Consider the following 19,542-nt stretch of genomic DNA (forward strand, 5'->3'; position numbering starts at 1 on the left):
CCCCAAAAAATCCAATTTGTGCTGCAAATGTATGTTGTTTTCAAAGCATCTGAACTCTGGACAGCAGATAAAACTCAACATTTATGTCACTGATGAATCATTTGTCATAATTCTGCACCAGAAGAATACAGGCGGGGTAAATCAGGACATAAACAATGGCTGAAAATCCTGCTTATAAATTATGAATAAAATTTAAATCACAATCAGACCCTCTTAGCTCTGACTTCACATCCAAACAGATTTGCTCAGAACTGAGATTCAATAGGATGGCTTAGAGCCAATAATCCATGTGCTACATTGGTCTAGTCAAATTCCGAATAAAATTTTGTGACAATCTGTCTGAATTTGAGCTAGAATTGGCATAAACCTTTAAATATGCTTCTATAGAAAAGACTCAAGAAGCTGAATGAAATCTCTGACAATTTTTAAAAAGTCATATTCACAATTATAGCCTACTTATAGGTTGGCGGCGCTAAGTTATAACAACAACAAAAATCATAAAAAAGTGAAGTTTGTGACTACAATGTGACAAAATGTGGAAAAATTCAATTGGTGTGTTTCTTTTTGAAGCCTTCAAACCAGTAGAGTTCATTTCCTTTCCCAATAAACAGCAGAAACAGGAACAGAGTTGTAAATAAATGCACAAAATGTCTTCAGTTAGAGACCATGTACATGACAAAGAGGTCAGCTGAAGGAGCTGAACGTCCACCATGAGACAGCCAACACACTGATTAGATTTCTGGCCAAGATGAGGCAGCACAGTTCAGCTCTTTATTAGATTTGAACAAATTCACACTTCAACAGGCTGCGCTGAGCTCAATTACAGATGTTCTGGGAACCAAGAAAAACTATATTCTTTTTGTGACATTACATTGTTTGGTTTTAACAATTATAACACTTGTTATTTTTTATGACTTCACCAGATATAATATTTATTATTTTTCCTTCCAACTTAGCTTAAGCATCATTATAAAAACTCACCCTGACAATTTTCCGAAAGCTAAAAAGTTAATGTTTCTTCTGTGATTGGAAATAATTGAGGTTCTATTTGGGTTTAATTCAAGTTAATAATTCAGACATTATCCTGTTGACAATGGGTACAGAGGCAAAAGAAATCAGCTTAAAATCTTTCAGCTTTATTAGTCTTCATCAGTGACTTCCTGGTCTGAAGCTCAATTATACTTTCTGAATAGTGAAAAAAGCCACATGCTAACGCTACCAGCTCAAGCTAACAGCAAAACTCTTTCCTGTGGAAGTTGTTACTGAGTGAAAAATACACAATGTTAGTTGTTTTAAGTACATGCGAGAAGTTTTAAATGAAGTCAAGAGAGGAGAAGATAACAGGAAGGTCACGCAGAGTAAAGCAAAGGTAGTAATGCTAACTGCGCTAATTGTAATATACAGTTAAAACCAGATGTTTATGTACACTGAATAAAAAGAATGTGTATAAAGTGAGATATTGGTTCACATAAGTAGGAGTCAGCAAAAATAAACAGAAAGTATTGCTGTAAATAAAACAAAACTGGTGCAAAAAAAGACTTTTCAAAAAGAAACAGAAGAGCTATCATAAAATTTTTGACAATTGTATTAACTGCAGCTTAAAGCTTAAAGGTCTGTTTTGCTCTGCAGCTGACACTGGGATAACAACAGATTAAACAGCTTATGCAGCATTTTGTGATGTTTTTGAAACTGATGATGTTGTGACAGAGGGAGGAGTGTTATTTTTAATTGCAATACTGCAGAAACAGCACAGCAACCATAATTGAACAAAGTGTGTTTCCAGCGTCCCTTTCTTTAACACAATCATCACCTGCCTTGTCCTGAGCCTCCAAGTTTACTTTATAAGTAATCCTAATGACACCTGATTTACGCCCTCTGATCTGTGTGCTGACAAATTGCATACCACTATAGGGTGTGTGCGTGTGTGTGTGTGTGTGTGTGTGTGTGTGTGTGTGTGGTGACTGAGCAAAGTGGAAACTTCCCACTAACCTCCTGGTAATTCTCTCCTGATAATAAATCCATATATGTTCAGATTCTCTCTACTGTAATAACACACACTGCAAAAACACAAAGTCTATATTTTTGGTGAAGTTACTGGTGCAAATGCCTTATTAGAATTGAAATAAGACAAAAGTAACTTGCAAGTAAATTTATAGGATATAGCAGCTTTTTTAGTCAATAATTCCTTAATATTGATGAAAAAGTTATAGTTTCACTCCCTTGATTAATTCACAAGCAAAACTAGAACTTTTTCATCAATATTAAGGAATTATTTCTTAAAACCTTCCTATATCTTGCTGAAAAGTTACTTGTCGACTTTGTCTTATTTCAATCGTGCTAAGATAGTTGGACTATATACTTGATCAAAACACTTGGTAAGATTTTGAGTTTTTGCAGTGCACAACCTTTCATGCCTCATTGGATTAGAAGCTCACATTTGCATTGATATCTGCAGGATCCTGAATTAGAATTTCAAAAAGCAGATAAACTCTGAAATCGGCCTGGAATAACAGCGGACGCTCTTGGAGCAGGCATGTCTGACCTTTGCCCTGGTTCCTGGGCGGCAGCGGCGGCCCGTCAGCCACTGGGGAGGAGCTGAGGTCGGTGGAGGCGCTGTACATCTGGTTGGTGAAGGCGCTGTAGGAGAGCCGCTGCTGCTTATCCCTCTGGCTGATGAAGCCGGGCAGGGAGCTTGTCGTGGGGCGACAAGCTGGAGGAGTGGCAGAAGCTCTGCGGTCGGGGAGAGCGGTCCTTCTTGATGGGACTAGGCTGGAGAGTGACGTGGACAAAGACACTGATCAGTCTCAAAATGACTTCCTGTAAAACTTCCTGAACATAAAAACCTGGAAAACTGGAAAATAAAATACATCTTCTCTGTCAGTTGTCCCCTAAAGAAGTTTACTACTACTTATATGGGTGTACCAAAAACACAACGCAAAGGTTCCTGTTCAGGACTTTATTTTTTATTTATTTATTTTTTCTAGTATTTTTGTATATAGAAAGACTTTATCCATTTAAGGTCGTACATGAGGAAGGAAGCAGAAAGTCCAAGTGGTTTTATCCAAACAGCATTTCTGGTACTTTCTTTTACAAGTCGTTACTCATTTAACTTGGGAACGATAAAAACAAACAGAATTGAACAAAAATGGGGAGCACCACCTAAAATAATAAATACCATAAAAACAAAAACTGTTCCGGACTTTTTACATGCAAAAAAGAAAAACGCAAATAATTACGTGAAGATTTCTAATGCATTAAATTAGTTAATATAAATTAAGGCCTGGCCTTGACTTTTATGCTTCTGTTTTTAAATTTTGTTTCTTAAAACCAGAAGATGTGGAGACATAAAGACCGTGTCATCACCTTGTCGTCCAGGTCGTCGTCGCTCTCGTCCATCTCCTCCAGTCTGAGGCTCCACTCGTACTCCACATGGATGTGAGGATTGAACTTCCCTTCTGCAGCCTGGACGAGCTGAATCAGAGAAAAATAAGCACAAAATCACTCAAATCAACATCTAAAATAATGCTTTGTGAAAAACCCTACCTTTCGTGTCTTCTGTGAATAAAAGCACAAAGGCCTGTGGCTATGACAGGAATGTCATGAGTTAGATTTGCAAAAGTATTTACACACCTTTACCTTCTTTATATTTACTGAATTTAGTGGCATTTCTGTGGAAAACCAAATGTAAAGCATAACTAAGAAGACTTCAAGTGTCTTTGACTCACTTTTATTGTTTATTTATATTTCTTTCTGGCAAAACAAAATAAGAAAAGCCTTTTCCTTTAGAACCAATTAGAGATTGGTGAGCTGGGTTGCAACAAGTGGAAAAAAAACAAATAAAAATTGTTTTAAACATTTTATTTTATGACTAAAAATATGTTTCCAGCTCCAGAACTCCTTTTTCTGCAATTACAGCTGCAAATCTTTTACCAAATGTGTTAATTTACATACTGATAATGTTCAAGTAAAGCCACAGCATGATACTTTCACCACCATGCCTTAGGATGAAAGAATCTTCACCACAGGCCATATTTGTAGGTTGCAGAACTAATACTAGTGATGTTAAAATACAGGGGGCTCAATACAAATGAATGCCACACTTTTCAGCTGTATATTTGTGAATCAATCAATCAATCAATCAAGTTGATTTGTATTGGATATTTCAGCAACAAGGCAGTTCAAAGTTTTTTACATCATAAAAACACAAAAATCAATAACAAGTGCCATCATTGCACATCAGAATCTTGATTAGTGTTTAGTGTTGTGAATGATAAAAATAGTTTTTATCCAATTCACAATCAAGCACTACTTTGTGTTGGTAAAACATAAAATACATTGAAGTTTGCCGAAGCTACGTAAAATAAGAGGCTGTGCTGTGTGTTTCAAAAAATAAATGTAATATGTATTTTAAATTCTACATACAGTGGGTGCAAAACAGTCTGCTCATATTTGCATTAATAACAAGCACATTAATTTCTTCCACTCTGTTGTCCCAGTTCCCTGAGGCTCAATACAGACTCAACACTGCCATCTAGTGTTCTCGCTAAACACCTCCATTTCTCCTCAGTATCAATCCTATCTGTTTGTTTTAAGCTCTAAAAATCTCTAATTTGACCAAACTGATGTTTATGTTTTTAGTGTATTTTTATGGCTTTAACCGGAGGGTTTATTTTTGTATTTTCTCCTCCGACATCCATCGTTTCCAGCAGCACTTACTGCCTCCTCGCACTGAGTGTTCCTCAGTCGCCTGGCAACATCCAGGGCCGTCTCTCCGTTCTGATTGGCTGAGGAAAGGGAAAGAGGCAGAAAAAAAAAGAAGAAAATGATTAACACTTTGAGGTTGATGCGTGCGCACGGACGGCAGAGGATGAGCGTGACTCACCGATGTCGGTGGCCGGCTTGCCTCTCAAGAGCAACTTGAGGCACTCGGGCTTTTCGTACATGCAGCAGTAATGCAGGGCGGTGTTCCCCCACTCGGTCTGCTTATCCAGGTTACCACTACAGGAAAAAACACTCTGATTCCTCACTTTTTGTATCTGTCTGACATGCAATTATGCACCATTTTAAGAAATAACATTTAATAAGTGCGGTTATTACTTAAACCTTTAACTCTGTGGCGGGTAAGCAATTGGAAAAAGGGAATAAATTAAAGCAGAGAGCAAGAGCTTGACCCATTTCTTTTTGCCTTGTGGGAATCTGAGCAGAGCAGCACTAAGCCTACCTTTGCTCTTCAGCTTCATATAAAAAAAAGAGTCTAATACAATTTGTTTCTGCAGACAAGTTTTCCTTCTCTTGCAGATATAGAGTTAATTCACACATATATGGATTAATTCTTTGCTACCTGTTCTGCACAAGGAAGTCCACCAGATGCAGAGAGGTCTGGTCAGAGGTCCGGACAGCGTAGTGCAGAGCTGTCTCTCCAGCTTCCTGCAGGGGGCCATCAAACACAGCAGAGCCATACTCAGGCAACATCCATTCTGTATTCTGTGGTGTGTGTGTATGTGTGTGTGAGGGTTTTGAGGATTTAAACAAACTGCAGTAAACAAAATGGCTCCTAAATATAGCAATTCTGCATTGTTAAAGCTGTGTTTTTGCAAAATTTTGCCTCTAAAAAAGGTTTTAATTTCACAAACAGGGATGGAAATATGAGAAAACTATTAGTACATTCACCTTTGAAAAGGTCAAAGGATGGACTAGCCTTTTTATGCCGTGTAAAGCCAGGCTTTGGATGTCACTTTGCAGCAATCAGAGTTACTGACAGCAGCAGATCAGATAGTGGTGACTCAGACTTCACAGTGCAGACGACAGCAGCGGCAGCAACTCCCTTCGTCACCAAATCATATCCTCTCTCATCCTTGTTACTCTCCTGCACTGTCGCACACCTAATTTTTTTAATCAGAGGAACTACCGTGTTAGCTTTGTAAAACCCTGACCCATTTATGTCGGATTAAATCTGATCACGCGTGCCGTCTCCACCGCCCGTTATTTAACTTTCATTAAACGCCTGAAGAGGCGCCGCAAACGGAGAGCAAACTGCAGGAAACGGGCAGTGCGGCAAAATAAATAAAGAAGAAAAAAAACAGACACAAAAGCACATGTGTCGCCATTTAAGGGAATAAATAATCGACACAGATTTTGCAGATCAAAGTGGCAGTGGTTTGCTGGCTAGCAGCACCTGCTGTGGTAAAGTCTGTCAGATGACTCAGACTTTTTCCAGTCGCTTACACCCATTTCTTTCCTGGAGTTGGTAAAAATATCTTATTGTTGGGTTTTTCAAGTCACTTAATGATGAAACTCTCTGCGATCTGTGGACTACTAGGAGTTTTAAGTGGATGTTTTACTTCATAAATCTGTGCCTGAGAATTTAATTGATTTTTTTGCATTCATTGGTAGTTTAATGAATGCAAAACTTGGAGTTGATGATTTTAATGTGTGACTCGGTAGGCAGTTTTTTCTTGCATTTTAGTGAATCACAACCAGCCAGGCTGCAGAACAGAATCTCAGTATAATGCCTAACATCTGGTGCGGCATTCTTATATTTGGAGGCCTGATGTTGCATCCTACAAGTAAATGTAACTTTACTGTGGACAAATAGTGGACAAAAACTTTATATAGCTTCTATATAGCTTTAGTTAAAGCTATATAGCTTTAATAAAGCTTCTATATAGCTTTACTAAAGCTATATAGAAGAAAAACATGCCTATTATAATAAAAATACAAATAAATAAAAATATATATGCATTTAGCTGAAAAACAAAAGGTGTAGGAAGAAGATTCACTTATTTATTCTAACTTTTATTTGTATGTATAAATTGTGTGGCTGCTATTGTACTTTGTGTTATGAACAAATATTTTATGTCACTCTTAGCGTCATTACCGAATTAATATTTTAACTATCATGCATTACTTATTAATTATATAATATGAAGTGTGTGTATCTGTTTCAAATATGAATACATTTATATTTAGTAATTCTGTTAATGTATTGGTGCAAACGGGAATCATAATTAATTTGAGTCACAACCGTTACCTTTGTCTGACTCCAAATCTTTTACTATTTCTGAATAAGATTAAAATAAAAACAGTGTGGGGAAAAATAAGAGATGTATCTGATTAGAACAGGAGAATGAAGAGGTAATCAGCACCAAAGAAATAATCAGTGAGACCTTTTGAGAGAAAAAATAATAATCACACCTTTTATTTCCTTATTCTGTTTTTGGTCTTTCTGTGGAGATGCTTTCAACCTAAACTTCTTCAAAATTTGTTCTTTGTTTATTGAGACAAATTAAAGCATTTCTGTGATTTACAATAAGCCTGTCTTGGTTCTATAATGCATAATCTCTGCATATTTAAGAGGGTTTCTTTGGTGTTTTTGGATGAACCTAGCAAAATACAACACTGGTTTATCACTTCAGTCTACGCAAACTTTTAATAATTGAATAATTTATATGCATGGATCAGCTGGCTTAAACTGACATGTGTCTGTACAAGGAAAATAAAAAGTTTATGTCAATTGTCATTTTAAATTAAATGTGTTCATTTCCAGAGCACGCCTTTCAGCTTGATCTCACATTTAAGAAAGCAAAATGGAACAAAAAATCAAAACATGGTTGTGCAGACACATTTGGCTTCATGTACCAACAGAACTCTGTGGACATGCTCAGAGGTGACGCAGTGGTTCCACTCACCGGTCCTGCCTCAGGCAGCGGCTCCATCAGCTCCACCCCCTCGGCGTAGACCTGAATGAGAGCCAGCAGGTCCCGGGTCTGGATGGCCTCAAACAACTCGATCATCTTGGCCGCCGCCGACGTGCACGTCTTCTTCGCGTACTTGTGGTCCACGTACTTGGCGTTGATGAACTCCTTCCTCACCGTCCTGAGGACAAAGTCGAGTTTCTCAAGAAGGTTTTCTGTGAAGGAGACGCCCGGTTGGGAGAAGTACTTACATGTCACTTGAGGGGTTGGGTTTTGGAGAAGGGGAGGGGAGGTTGGCCTCCATGATTTCATTGAAACTACTGTTTCCTACATTCTTGGCCAACTGAGAGAAAGACAAAAACATGCAGTCAGATCTGATTATTACAATTAACAAGCTGTAATTAATCTAGATGAATGGATGGACGGACGTCTTAAATTAGTAAAAAGCAGCATGACCCAAAATCCAACATAATAATCAGTTATTAGTGAGCCTCACCAACAGTTCTGAGGTCCCCAGCTTGTCCAGCTCCATGGACTGGATGCGGGAGATGTGGACGCCCATCTCACGGTGGATCCCAGAGCATTCGATGCAGGTCAGGATACCCAGGTTGGTGGACAGCCACTTCGGCTCTGCAATAACGGGAACCAGAGTTTAATACATATGTCAGACTGAGCAGTGAGAACAATTTACTGCAGAATATGAAATGAGTTGCCAGAAAATAATGAGAAATCCAAACTGAGGCCATCGGCGTCTGACTAAAATAACAGCAGGAGTTCCAAGTTGATTTGACAGCTTTATTAATACACACACTTCACCTTTTACGATATTTATGTTAGGCAACAATTAAACAGAGGAGTGGTTCCTGAATCTGGATACTATCACAGCAAACAGATCTCTAACATGATCACCAGGAAACTAGATTGCCAAGTCATGTAAAAAAAGAAAAAGATATGTTAATTTCTTATTCCCCTTCTAAAAGGGTGAAAAACTAGTTAAGAAAAAATGACAAAAATATTTAAGATCAATGAAAACATGGATGGATGGATGGATGGATGTACCTTGTTTATTCTAGCTGTTCATTTTGTCATAACTGAGATAAAAACCGATTTAGAAATGGATAAATCAACGTTTCATTGATCTCTGCTGTCACCAGATGTTTGTTCAAGTGGTAACTAAGCAACATTTCAACATTCAACCAGAGACATCTGGTCTCACAAATTAAAAAAACAGCTCAAACATCAGAGAACCACTAACCAAGGTAAGCATCACTATGTTAGTCAGCTATAGCTCAAAAACAAACAAGTCGACCAGATAAACACAACGACCAGATGTTAGCCGGTGACAGGCCAAAGAGAGCATGTTGGGCATGATGAGTGAATAACTGCAGGGTGACCTCTGACGCTGAAAATCACACACAGGAAAAGGAGCAGGATCTCAGCTTCAATAACAACCTCTTTCTTCTCTAGCCAAAGTAGTGCAATGCTAAGAAATGAGACATCTGAAACACATTTATTAACCAAATCTGGGCGTATCGATGGATGCAGCAACAAGAGGACAGACGCCACAAATTGCCTCCCTCCCCTCAGATTGCAGAGGTCAGCGGTGCGTGTGCGACTTATGTAACAAAATGATGTAAGCCTTGAAATGTTTTTTTTTATTCTTCAGAACTTAAAATTCTGCCTTTGGTCAGTCAGAAAGCTGCTGATGGTGTGTGTGAACACCCTGCACTGTCAGAAGCCTGAATGTTTGCAGGCCTCCAGAGTGATGACTCGTTGCTTCATGCTATTAGCTTTAGCATTCACACTCTGATTTATTCAGGACAAGATACATTTACTTGAGTAACTTTTAAAAAAAAATTACTTTCTGTTTTTACTTGAGTAATTGTATTATTTTATTATAAAATATCTTGAGTAATATTTAGAATTTTCTACCCACTGAATGAAAAAACATGTTTTAACCAAAAATTCACCAGACACAGACACACACCTGCAGTTTTATTTTCATTAAAAATACTGATATGGGGAAAATTTTTATAAAATCTCATTTAGTTATATTTGTCATTTTGTTCCTTAATATACCAAAACGTCCACTTATACTTTATAATTTGGTCCATATGTAATGTAATTTTTAAACATTAAATGATGCAATAATTGGAACAATTACTCAGTACTTCAGTAGACTTTTAACCAAATACTTTTTTATTTTTAATTGAGTCAAATTTCTGGATTTTCTCCCCCTATTGAATGAAACCAAAAATTCACCAGACACAGAAACACACCTGCAGTTTTTGTTCAAGTTTTATAAGTTTTTAAGAAAAGAAACTGATTTAGGAACATTTTCTTTTGCCTGATTTTGTTTTTTCTTTGTTATTTTTATTAATTTTTGTCATGTTTGTCCTATATTTTGGTCCATCTGATGATGTAATTTTTAAATATTAAATGATTGATAATTTCATCAGTTACTGAAGACTAGAGTAGACTTTTTACCAAATATGTTTTTACTCTTACTTCTTAATATACTGAAGTAGTGCAGGTCTTACTTGAGTATAATATTTAGGTACTCAGGCGATCTGCAGTCAGACAGAGTGAACTGTGACTCAGCAAAAGTGGCTTGTTGGTTTAAATAAAACATTTCCAACTAAGAGGAGGAATCTGGCTCCTCTTCTCAGGACAAGGTGAGGCTTGACTCAGCACTGTGTCTCTGTGGACGGCAGCAGCACAGACCTGAAGCTCCGCAGTCACAGCAGATCTCGTTGCCTGGCATGCGTAGCACGTCTTCTATGATGGCCTTAGTCAAGTCCTCTAATCCGTCCTCCCCGCCGCTGCTCTGCTCACCTCGGAAAGCCATGTTTAAAGCCTCCTCTTTGCTGTTGGTGAGCACGGAGATCCATCTGCAAAACGGGACAGAGTTATTGTCCTGAAAAATAAAAGTTAGAACACAAACAGAAACAAATTGCATCATTTTTTATTGTGCCAAAATCTTACAAACATGGCATGTTGGAAACTATAAACAGTCCTTCGTGGCTTCTATTCAGCCAGATATTCAGATATGCGGAGTTCATGAGTTCACAAATTTTCCGATAAACAATGCAATCAATAACTCGAAAATGTGCATTTCCTATGAAAATGCAAGAGTGAATGCTGAATGCTCAATGCTGAATGCTTTTGGTGAAAATGGCAAAAGCATTTGAAGCCAACTACTGAAGACTTGCAGAAAGGTAAGAAATAGTCCATGCAGCATGAAAAACCCAAGTAAAAGCCAAAATTAGCTAAAAAGCTACAACTAGGTAAAATACTAATGATAGCATCTAAGACGACACTATTACCTGGGTTACAGTAATATATTCAATGTAAAAAAAAGAAGTAAAACCTAAAATTTGAAAAAGACAGAAACATCCCCTTATTCCTTCTGATAAAAACGGTGGATGAATGAAATCCATATCATTTATGTTTTCTGAGATGTTGACATTTATTTGGGGACATCGTTTAGCACGATGGCTACAAAAAACATGCCACAAAAAACATTCACACTAAACGTCTATCAGCAGGTAATTGGCCATTTTAATTGGATCAGGGATCATAATCTGTTATATTTCATTTGCAAAAACTGTCCCCAAAAATATGTTTAATAAACATTATTTTTATTCATCAAAATATTTCACTATAAGAGAAATAAACTGATATGCAAAAACGCATTAGTACAAAGTAAATCCTTTAGGAGCATTTTCATGCTTGATCACATAACAAATCTAAATAGTTAGTTTTAAAGAAAGGGTCATCAACAGAAAAGAAAATAAGTGAAAGCATAATCTTTGAAAAATCTCATTTAGAGACAGGCTGCTGCATCCTGGGTGTAAAAAGAAGCATAATCACAGATCCTTCCTCCTATCCTTTCTCCTCACCACTCCCAACAAACTCAATGAGTTTTTATAATTCTGCTGTTATTTGCACAGTTTCTGACTTCTTGCTTTTTAATGCAAATCTTGAGCATTTTCCTTTCTAAATTAACCTACTCAGGTCTGCATTTAGTCAGAGTATGCATTTATTTTCTTATGTTATGAATTTTCATGCTGTGGGACAATAAACGGTATTTCTATCTTATCAAGACACCTATAAACTAAGAGGAAAATCTCATTGCAAACAAATTAAATACATTTTCATAACCAACTCCAAAGTCCCTTTGTTTGGACAACATAAAAAAATTGGAGACAAACTAACATTTTCCCAACAATAAAGAAGAGCAAAGCTATTTCAACTCTTAATTTCTGAATATGATGTTCTTGCCTTTGGTCTATTTCTGCTTGTAGGTTTGTTTTCTCTGAGAACAAGGTCAAGTGACTCAAAAAGAAACACCCACGCAGGACTGTGGTCACTACCCATCACTCAGACAGGAAGCACTGTAGCTCCCTTTCAAACATGCCCTGTGCACTGTGCTAACCCTTCATCGCTCACCGCACATTTATATGCCAAAGCTTAATGAGACTGACATTTGGACTTCATTTGTTTCGCCTTTAAAGCTGTGAAGAGCCCCTACAGAATGGGCAAAAAAAGATCTGTTAGATTACATGTATATTATGGGAAGAAATTAGGCTATTTTAAGCAACAGCTGAATTAAAATGTGAAGTTTAATGTGCTTCTAATCCAGCTGAGGCTTAAGGTGGGTGCACAAGCAGTGGGATAATGGATTTTTCTAAGGATTTTTCTAACATCCAGGCACATCATTGGAGAGTATATGCATCAAAAAGGATGACCACAGTTTCATGTGATCAGAAAAAAAAAAGACTATCCCAAAAGGAAAACAGGTAGGACTTTCTTTAAAGGGATGTGTACAAGACTGACATAACATTATGGTGTGCCTGTGTCTTATTTGCATTTGCCATCTATTTGGCACTATGAATTATATTAAGACTGCATGAATACTTGAAAGTAAAATTTAGCACTGAAAATGTGGATGAAAGTAAAATTTAGCACTGAAAATGTGGATGAAATCCTTGGAATATTAGTTTTGTAAATAAAATTGTTTTTTGTAAGAACAAACTGGATTTTACCAATTAAATTGTTTTTTTTTATTGAAACTGTTTGAAAAGTTGGTCAAAAGTCCAGATTACCAGATGGGATTATTATTACTTTTTTTAAATACTCACATGACAAACTCTTGTTCGTCTTCAGCTTGAAAGTGATATGTCCGGTTATCTGCAGAGACCACAGACCAGCGTGTCAAGCATGTAAATCCAATGTTTTGCATTTCATAACACAATGAGCAGCAACCACAAGTTAAACAGTTGAGAAATGTCATAAACTCAGAGAGAAAACGGTTTGCACACATTCATTTTCCTCCCAAAGGGATTTTTACAGTTTGAAGGTATCAAGCTTGTCTAAAACTATCATTTGAATCCTAAAACTAATAATATCTGGGTTAATAATAAACATAAGTATCTATTAACAATTTGCATAACCGTTTACAAAGTCTTTAGGGTTTTTTTTTATTACTTATTTATAATTTCAAAGAGCACTGAAGCATGAAGAAATTTATTTCACAATGAAAACAATAAATCGCATATTTATTTCTTGAAAAAGTAAAGCCGGTTAAAATTTTCAAACTAATATTTATTCAGAACTTGAATACTTTTTTCCTTTTTGTATGCACGAACTTTGCACATTTCTAAAAAGTTCAGGTAAGCAGAAAAATGTAAGATTTTTTAAAACTTACGTGAAATTAGGTCGAAGCATTTTCTGTCCTCAGAGCTGGGCTTCACCTGGCAGGTGAGCAGGTTGAGTTTGACAGGCTGCCTGTTGGACTGAAAATATAAAGAGACTTAGGTCCTGTATATTTACTTAGAACTGAATACATTATAAGTTGATATTTTATAAGTTTTGTTTTTCTACCGCTTCTTGTTCAAGTGACTGCAATGATCCAACATGTAAAAATGAGAAATACTGCTGGAGATTGCACCTGAAAAACACTATAAACTATATCACAATGAAGAGAATTATTTGTTTTCTCCAAACAATAAACAATATAAAAGATGAAACCTTTTATCTAAATTATTTGAATATTTGTTGCAAACATGTTTCAGCTCCTCTTGTAGCTTTTTTAGAACTATCTTTGCAATTTTAGCTTTGAATTATTTATAAAACTGAAGCCTGGATCCCCAGTTAAGGACCTGGACTCGACTATTCAGTAATGACACACCTAGTTGGCACAAGCGCAGCGATCATCGTGTCCTGCCAGCGTCCGGGCAGAGGACAGACCGGGGCACGTGCTAATGAAATGCTAACAGGCTGAGATAAGCCTTGCAGCCAAGTTTGCCGGCTGTCAACTGAAGTCACCAAGAGTTCAGATGAAGAAGAACAAATAGAAAGGTGGCAAACTGCCGTCACATTAAGATAAACGATAAGTTTAATATGTTAACCACAAGTGGGCTTCAGGAAATGTAAACATCTAGTCAAACTGTGCAACAGACCAACATACAGCAAGTTTTTAAAAAGTTATTTTTAGGTAATTTCTTCTTCTGGACATGTACACAAATAGAGAGGTGCGAGACACAGCTGTAGAAAAAATTTACAACTTTGTCTTCGAATCATTAGAATCCTTATACAAACACAAATCTAACCCCTTCATGCTGTGTTACAGCTGCTAAACAATCCAAGCTTAACAGAACCACTAAGTCAGTTCAACACTGAAACTGCAATACATATTATAACCTTTCATATATTCTTTCTTATATAACTTTCATGTATATCGTTCACTGGCACCAAAATTCTTTCAACATCAAATGAAGGAAAATAAATGACAGTTTTTTTCACTCTTTCGGCTTTTAGCTAATATATTTCTACTGTTAGCTATGTTTTCTCCCATATTTGGGAGAAAAATGACTAAGTTTTCTCCTGCTCCTAGCAATTTTATACAGGTTTTGTCTCACTGTTAGTGGGGTTTGCTCAAGTTTTTTCTTGGTTTTGGTATGTTGAATTGATTTTTTAAACCCGTTAGCAAAGCTAATGCGGTTAGCTAGGTTTCCTCCTGCTGTTAGCTAGGTTAGGGATGCTTCTCTTTGCTGTTGCATAGTTTCCCAGATGTTTCCCTGCTGCTAGCTGTGATAGGAAGTTTCAACTGTGCTTATTTGTTGTATTTCTTTAGATGCTGGAACTTGCTGATTAAAAGGCAGACAATTTAAGGCAAGAAACTAACTAAAAGTGTAGGTGATAAATAAAATTTTAAAATGCTAAATGTATGAACCAGCACTACAGGAGTTGCCACTGCTGGAAAATAAACATGCAAATTAAAGTCTGTAAAACTTTTTATAATTCAGCTTCTTGCAGCCACAAGGAACTGAATCATAATTGTTGAAGGTTATTTTAATAACAATACTGAAATGTCAAATATGTGATTCATGCTGATGTTAGTGTGAGGCGTAGCAAAAATTTATTAATGTTTTTAAACTCTTTCACAAAGGGCCACAGGGAACAGGGTTAGGAAAACAAAACAGTACATATTATTACTGGAATTTATAAATTATTCTTTTTCACCACTTGAAATAAAGTCATTCACAGGACCAAATTATTTAAAATAACTAAACTAGATGATAGTTATTTTAACACCCTGAGTGAATTTAGGTTTATGAAGCCATTCAGGACGGTGTGAATTAATTGAACTCCTCATGTGATTCAATAAATTTTAATAAATAAATAAATATTCCCTGCATCCTGAATGGAAGCGGAAAAACCAGGCTGATCTGCACAAGAGTGAGGCCGGCGCTCAAGATGTGCCAGCTTAAACAGTACGCACACACTCCATCAGGGATGAGTCACCGCGGCGCAGCAGGCAGCAGGAGGAGGGGTGCCGATGGGAGGAGGGACAGGAAGAGGGGCAGTTTCCATGGCAACCTATCTATGTCAATCCAACTCTGCCTGCTCCAGATTGGAAAAGCCCAACACACCCTCTCCCCGTACAATGTTCTGCTTTTGATCGCACAGTCACACTCCTGAGGGGTTAGGAGAGTTCACACGTCTGCGTTCGGGTGTGCGTGTGTGTGTGTGTACTCACTGTGGCATGAGAAATGGTGAGGATGCCTCCCTTCACCGAGCACTGCCTCCTCTGCCACACCTTCCTCAGCCTGAGAGAGGATGTCCCATTAAGAGAGGGTTGACATTTGCCGTATGTGCATTAAATTTTAATGGTGCGAGCACAACGGCGTTTGCAGCTTACCCGTCACTCTTCTTCAGCAGGTAGCCTTTCTTCTCACTACCAAACTCTTTGTTTCCCTGCAGCTGGTGCATGCTGTAGCCACCTTGCTTACTCTGCGAGTCCTGTGTTGAGCCAAATAAAACATATCCACGAGATTGAAGTGTAAAGATAAAAACACTTTTAGGAAATTACTTTTGACGAAAACATGCAAGGAGGACCCAGACACACTATAGACACGTTGCATGTTTTTATTTATATCTGGAAATTTTGCACTGGAGGTCAGTAGAACCATTATGTTGACAAAATGAAACTTGAAGATGTTAATTTAGTGCAGCAAAGGGAAAAACAACGCAGAAAAACTACTGAACAACAACTCATAGCAACTCGTGTTCTTCTTTATGCCTGCTCTTTGCTAGCTGCGCTACACACAGACCCATTGCCACAGCAACTGACTCACAACAGCTCAAAAAGTGTATCAGGATTCAACACCAAAAAGTTAAGTCAAACAAAACAGTCAGTCAAAGCACAGTACTATTAGTCCTCGGCATTCCTGACTTCAGTAGTCGTAATGTAACTAAAACCGAGCACTGTCAACCGCACAACATTTCTAAAACATCAATAAGCACAACCAGAATTAATCCATATTAATTCAGAAGAGGGGCTCATTTTACTCTAGAACAATAAATAAGGTGTCCTGTTGTGTTTTGATACAATTAAAAGACTTTTATAGTCCAGAATATACAATAATAAGTGATCGTTGAACACAGCAGTGGTTGATTAGCTAATTCAAACACCTACACTACTAATGAACTGTCAGAGTTGGTGTGTAGGTCACCTTGTTTTTGTTTCTGCTGAACCAAAACACCAGATTCCACACCACATCTACATGCTAAGTTGTCAAAGTCAAGCTAGCATAGCTGACCTACTTCCACACTGTTATTTTTTAAGATGTTAAACGTGATACCTTTGATGCTTATCTAGACAATTAGCAACAAAGTACTGCACGGGTGAATCACGTACATGTAAGATTTAGCGCCTTGCGTTAACAACTTGACAGCTAAAACTAACGCTAGTTATTGACAGTAAATGTGATGTCACGCTGCAACGTGTCTATAACACTTCAGTGGAGGGACTTTTATAAGAAAACAGAAATAACTTTTAAAAAGGCTGCAAGTAAACAGCATGCTCTGCAACACCCTTGCACAGTCAAACCACAGCATGCTCAGACTTACTCTTCTAGACTTGATTCCAGACAAGCAGAAAGCAGTAAAAAGGAGATAGAAGGGAGAGGGGTGAAAAATCTGGCTCAAGTGGAGGTAGTGGCTGTGAAGAAGTGGACTCTTCGGGTAAAGCTTAAAAACTTACTGAAGGTGCGATTCAAGCAACTGATTATACATAATTTTGTGCGTTTGAGTGGATCAAATGTGCAAATGTGTAGAAACAGGCAGTGTTGTTAGTTTTTATGGGAAGTGTGACAGTGAGGCCCTGAACTGGGCACCAGTGTGGTGCAGCGTTGGGCACTGGCCAGAGTGAGAGGAAGCGTGTGGTGAGACCAAAGGCTGAATCAGAGCAGCCGTGGCTGTTTTTAAAGCCGGTCTGCTCAGAGTTTGGGTTAAATTTGGCCCCAACGGGAGGTGACATGCATACCTCTTCTTCTGGTCCAACTGGAGGGAGGACTTGATCAGATCCCGCAAAGCAGTCAGCTGTTTTTTTTTCCTCGTCCTGAGTTTGCTTTATCTGACGACAGAAAACACTTAAATTAGAACATTTAGTTATAGGATTCACAAACAAAGCAAGACAACTAGGAATACTTTATTTGAAGGCTGACAAGGAATACTTTATTTGAAGGCTGATAAGACTGACATGACTCATTATTCACTAAATAATTAGATTTTTAATGTAAAATTACATAAAAAGTCCATTAAAAATGTCAATTTTGCATTAAAAGAATAATTAATCATCAAATGACCGCAGTCATTAATATTCATACGTTTTATGTCAGTCTTATGCACATCCTTTCAAATAAAGTGTTACTGAAAAGCTAAACTGAATAAAATAAGAAAATAAAATAAATGCAACATAAAATAAGAAAACAGGACAAATTAAAGTAACTTACAAAAAAAAAGCTAAAAAAAGAACAAAAAACAACAATAAAAACTGGAGTTAAAACAAATAACTGGATTAATTGATTGATCAAATAATTATCAACTAATTTAGTAATCAAATAATCATTAACTCAGAAACAGACAACAGACCTACAGCAATAATTAAGCCGAAACTGTACAAAAATATATGCATTTTACATTTAAGATAAAAACTTTCGCTTTTCTAAAAATAATTTTTTTCCAGAACTTCTTAAGTTTCAGTTTAACTTCGGCTTGTTTGAATTCCTTTAAAAATCTCCTATTAGGTACTTTTTGCAGTTCAATTATTAATTATCACTGAACATTAATTGAAAACGTATTATCAGATTAAATCTGAACTGTAATGATGTTAAATGATGCAGAAACATCCCAGATTACTGCAGATTTGTCCTTTACTACAAATGATGAAGTACTCACTAAAATATTATTGGATCTTAGGCAATAAAATGTTAAGAAAAGAATTTAATTATTTGTTTATTTGCATTTTTATGTCTATTTTATTATTTTTGCAAATAGGCTTATGTGGTTAAATAAAAAATCTAGACAATTTGAAAATTTTTCCATCTTACTATTCAATTAATCGTCAGAATATTAGACAGATTACTTGATTAATACAATAATTATGAGCTGCAGTCCCAATAAGTACAAAGAAGGTAAAGTTATTTAAATAAAACTGCATTAAAATGAATAGAAATAGAACAAAATAAGTGAATGAAGAACCCAAAATTGAATTAAATACTAACAATGAGGCCATACATGATGGAAACAAACAAATAATTACGTTGTAGAGATCAGCCGCCAGCTTCTCGATGTATGCTTCAGCTTATCTGCTGTCTTCAAGCCATCTTGGAAGAAACTTTACAGAAATATAAGAAGATCACAACTTTTAGACACCTATCATTCATTAATACATCAGCTAACTTAACATTGTGATCCTTTTGGTTCTTCCATTTCTGCTTGCAGGCAGAAACGGCTGCAGTTTGTGTTGAACATCAGGCTCAGCTCGCTCTCATTCTTTGGCACCTTTTGGCTTCTGGTGCTGAAATCAGATCTGGTTTCGACCCTTCTCTGCAGATTTGCAAAGGCGTTTAGCACACTCTGAAATCCATTACAGATCTGTCAGCAGTACACACCTCGATTAAGTTCTGCAGCAGCAAATCACCACTAATGACTGCAACCCCTCCCTCTTCTTGGAACGAACATCTCCCTTCCTCTTCCCATTATTTTTTCTGCCACTTCTCGTTCATTCGGCTCGTTTTCTCTCAATCACTGCTCTGATGAGCCTACATCTTTGCTCCCACTGCAAACAGCTTAGCTTGCAAAGTGAAACCGAACTGTACTTGACAGCTGTCATTGCAGCCTTAGATTTACCACTTTTGTTGCATAAATGAAGTTCCTGCTTAAATTTATTGAAGCAAACTAGAGATGGGAATTACAATAAATTAATTTGATTACAATAAATTCTAATTAATATTTGAAATTTTCCAAAATTGTCCGTGTTGCCATTTTACAATTTTTC

The 19,542-nt window shown here is 37.0% G+C and overlaps 1 protein-coding gene across 1 annotated transcript in view; it reads right to left on the reverse strand.

The window, feature by feature from the left end:
- Window positions 1–19,542, reverse strand: part of asap1b (ArfGAP with SH3 domain, ankyrin repeat and PH domain 1b) — a 57,197-nt gene that overhangs the window by 6,092 nt on the left and 31,563 nt on the right. Inside the window, 19 exon segments of the mRNA XM_055037884.1 lie at window positions 2,543–2,688; window positions 2,690–2,769; window positions 3,364–3,471; window positions 4,717–4,784; window positions 4,883–4,998; window positions 5,342–5,427; window positions 7,689–7,875; window positions 7,946–8,037; window positions 8,191–8,324; window positions 10,419–10,585; window positions 12,839–12,887; window positions 13,405–13,492; window positions 15,739–15,808; window positions 15,901–16,001; window positions 17,112–17,202; window positions 17,527–17,591; window positions 17,593–17,616; window positions 18,805–18,839; window positions 18,842–18,879. Coding sequence (XP_054893859.1) covers window positions 2,543–2,688; window positions 2,690–2,769; window positions 3,364–3,471; window positions 4,717–4,784; window positions 4,883–4,998; window positions 5,342–5,427; window positions 7,689–7,875; window positions 7,946–8,037; window positions 8,191–8,324; window positions 10,419–10,585; window positions 12,839–12,887; window positions 13,405–13,492; window positions 15,739–15,808; window positions 15,901–16,001; window positions 17,112–17,202; window positions 17,527–17,591; window positions 17,593–17,616; window positions 18,805–18,839; window positions 18,842–18,879 — 1,745 coding nt within the window.

Source organism: Poeciliopsis prolifica, unplaced genomic scaffold (assembly GCF_027474105.1).
Source record: "Poeciliopsis prolifica strain line A6 unplaced genomic scaffold, Auburn_PproV2 SCAFFOLD012, whole genome shotgun sequence".
Classification (NCBI taxonomy): domain Eukaryota; kingdom Metazoa; phylum Chordata; class Actinopteri; order Cyprinodontiformes; family Poeciliidae; genus Poeciliopsis; species Poeciliopsis prolifica.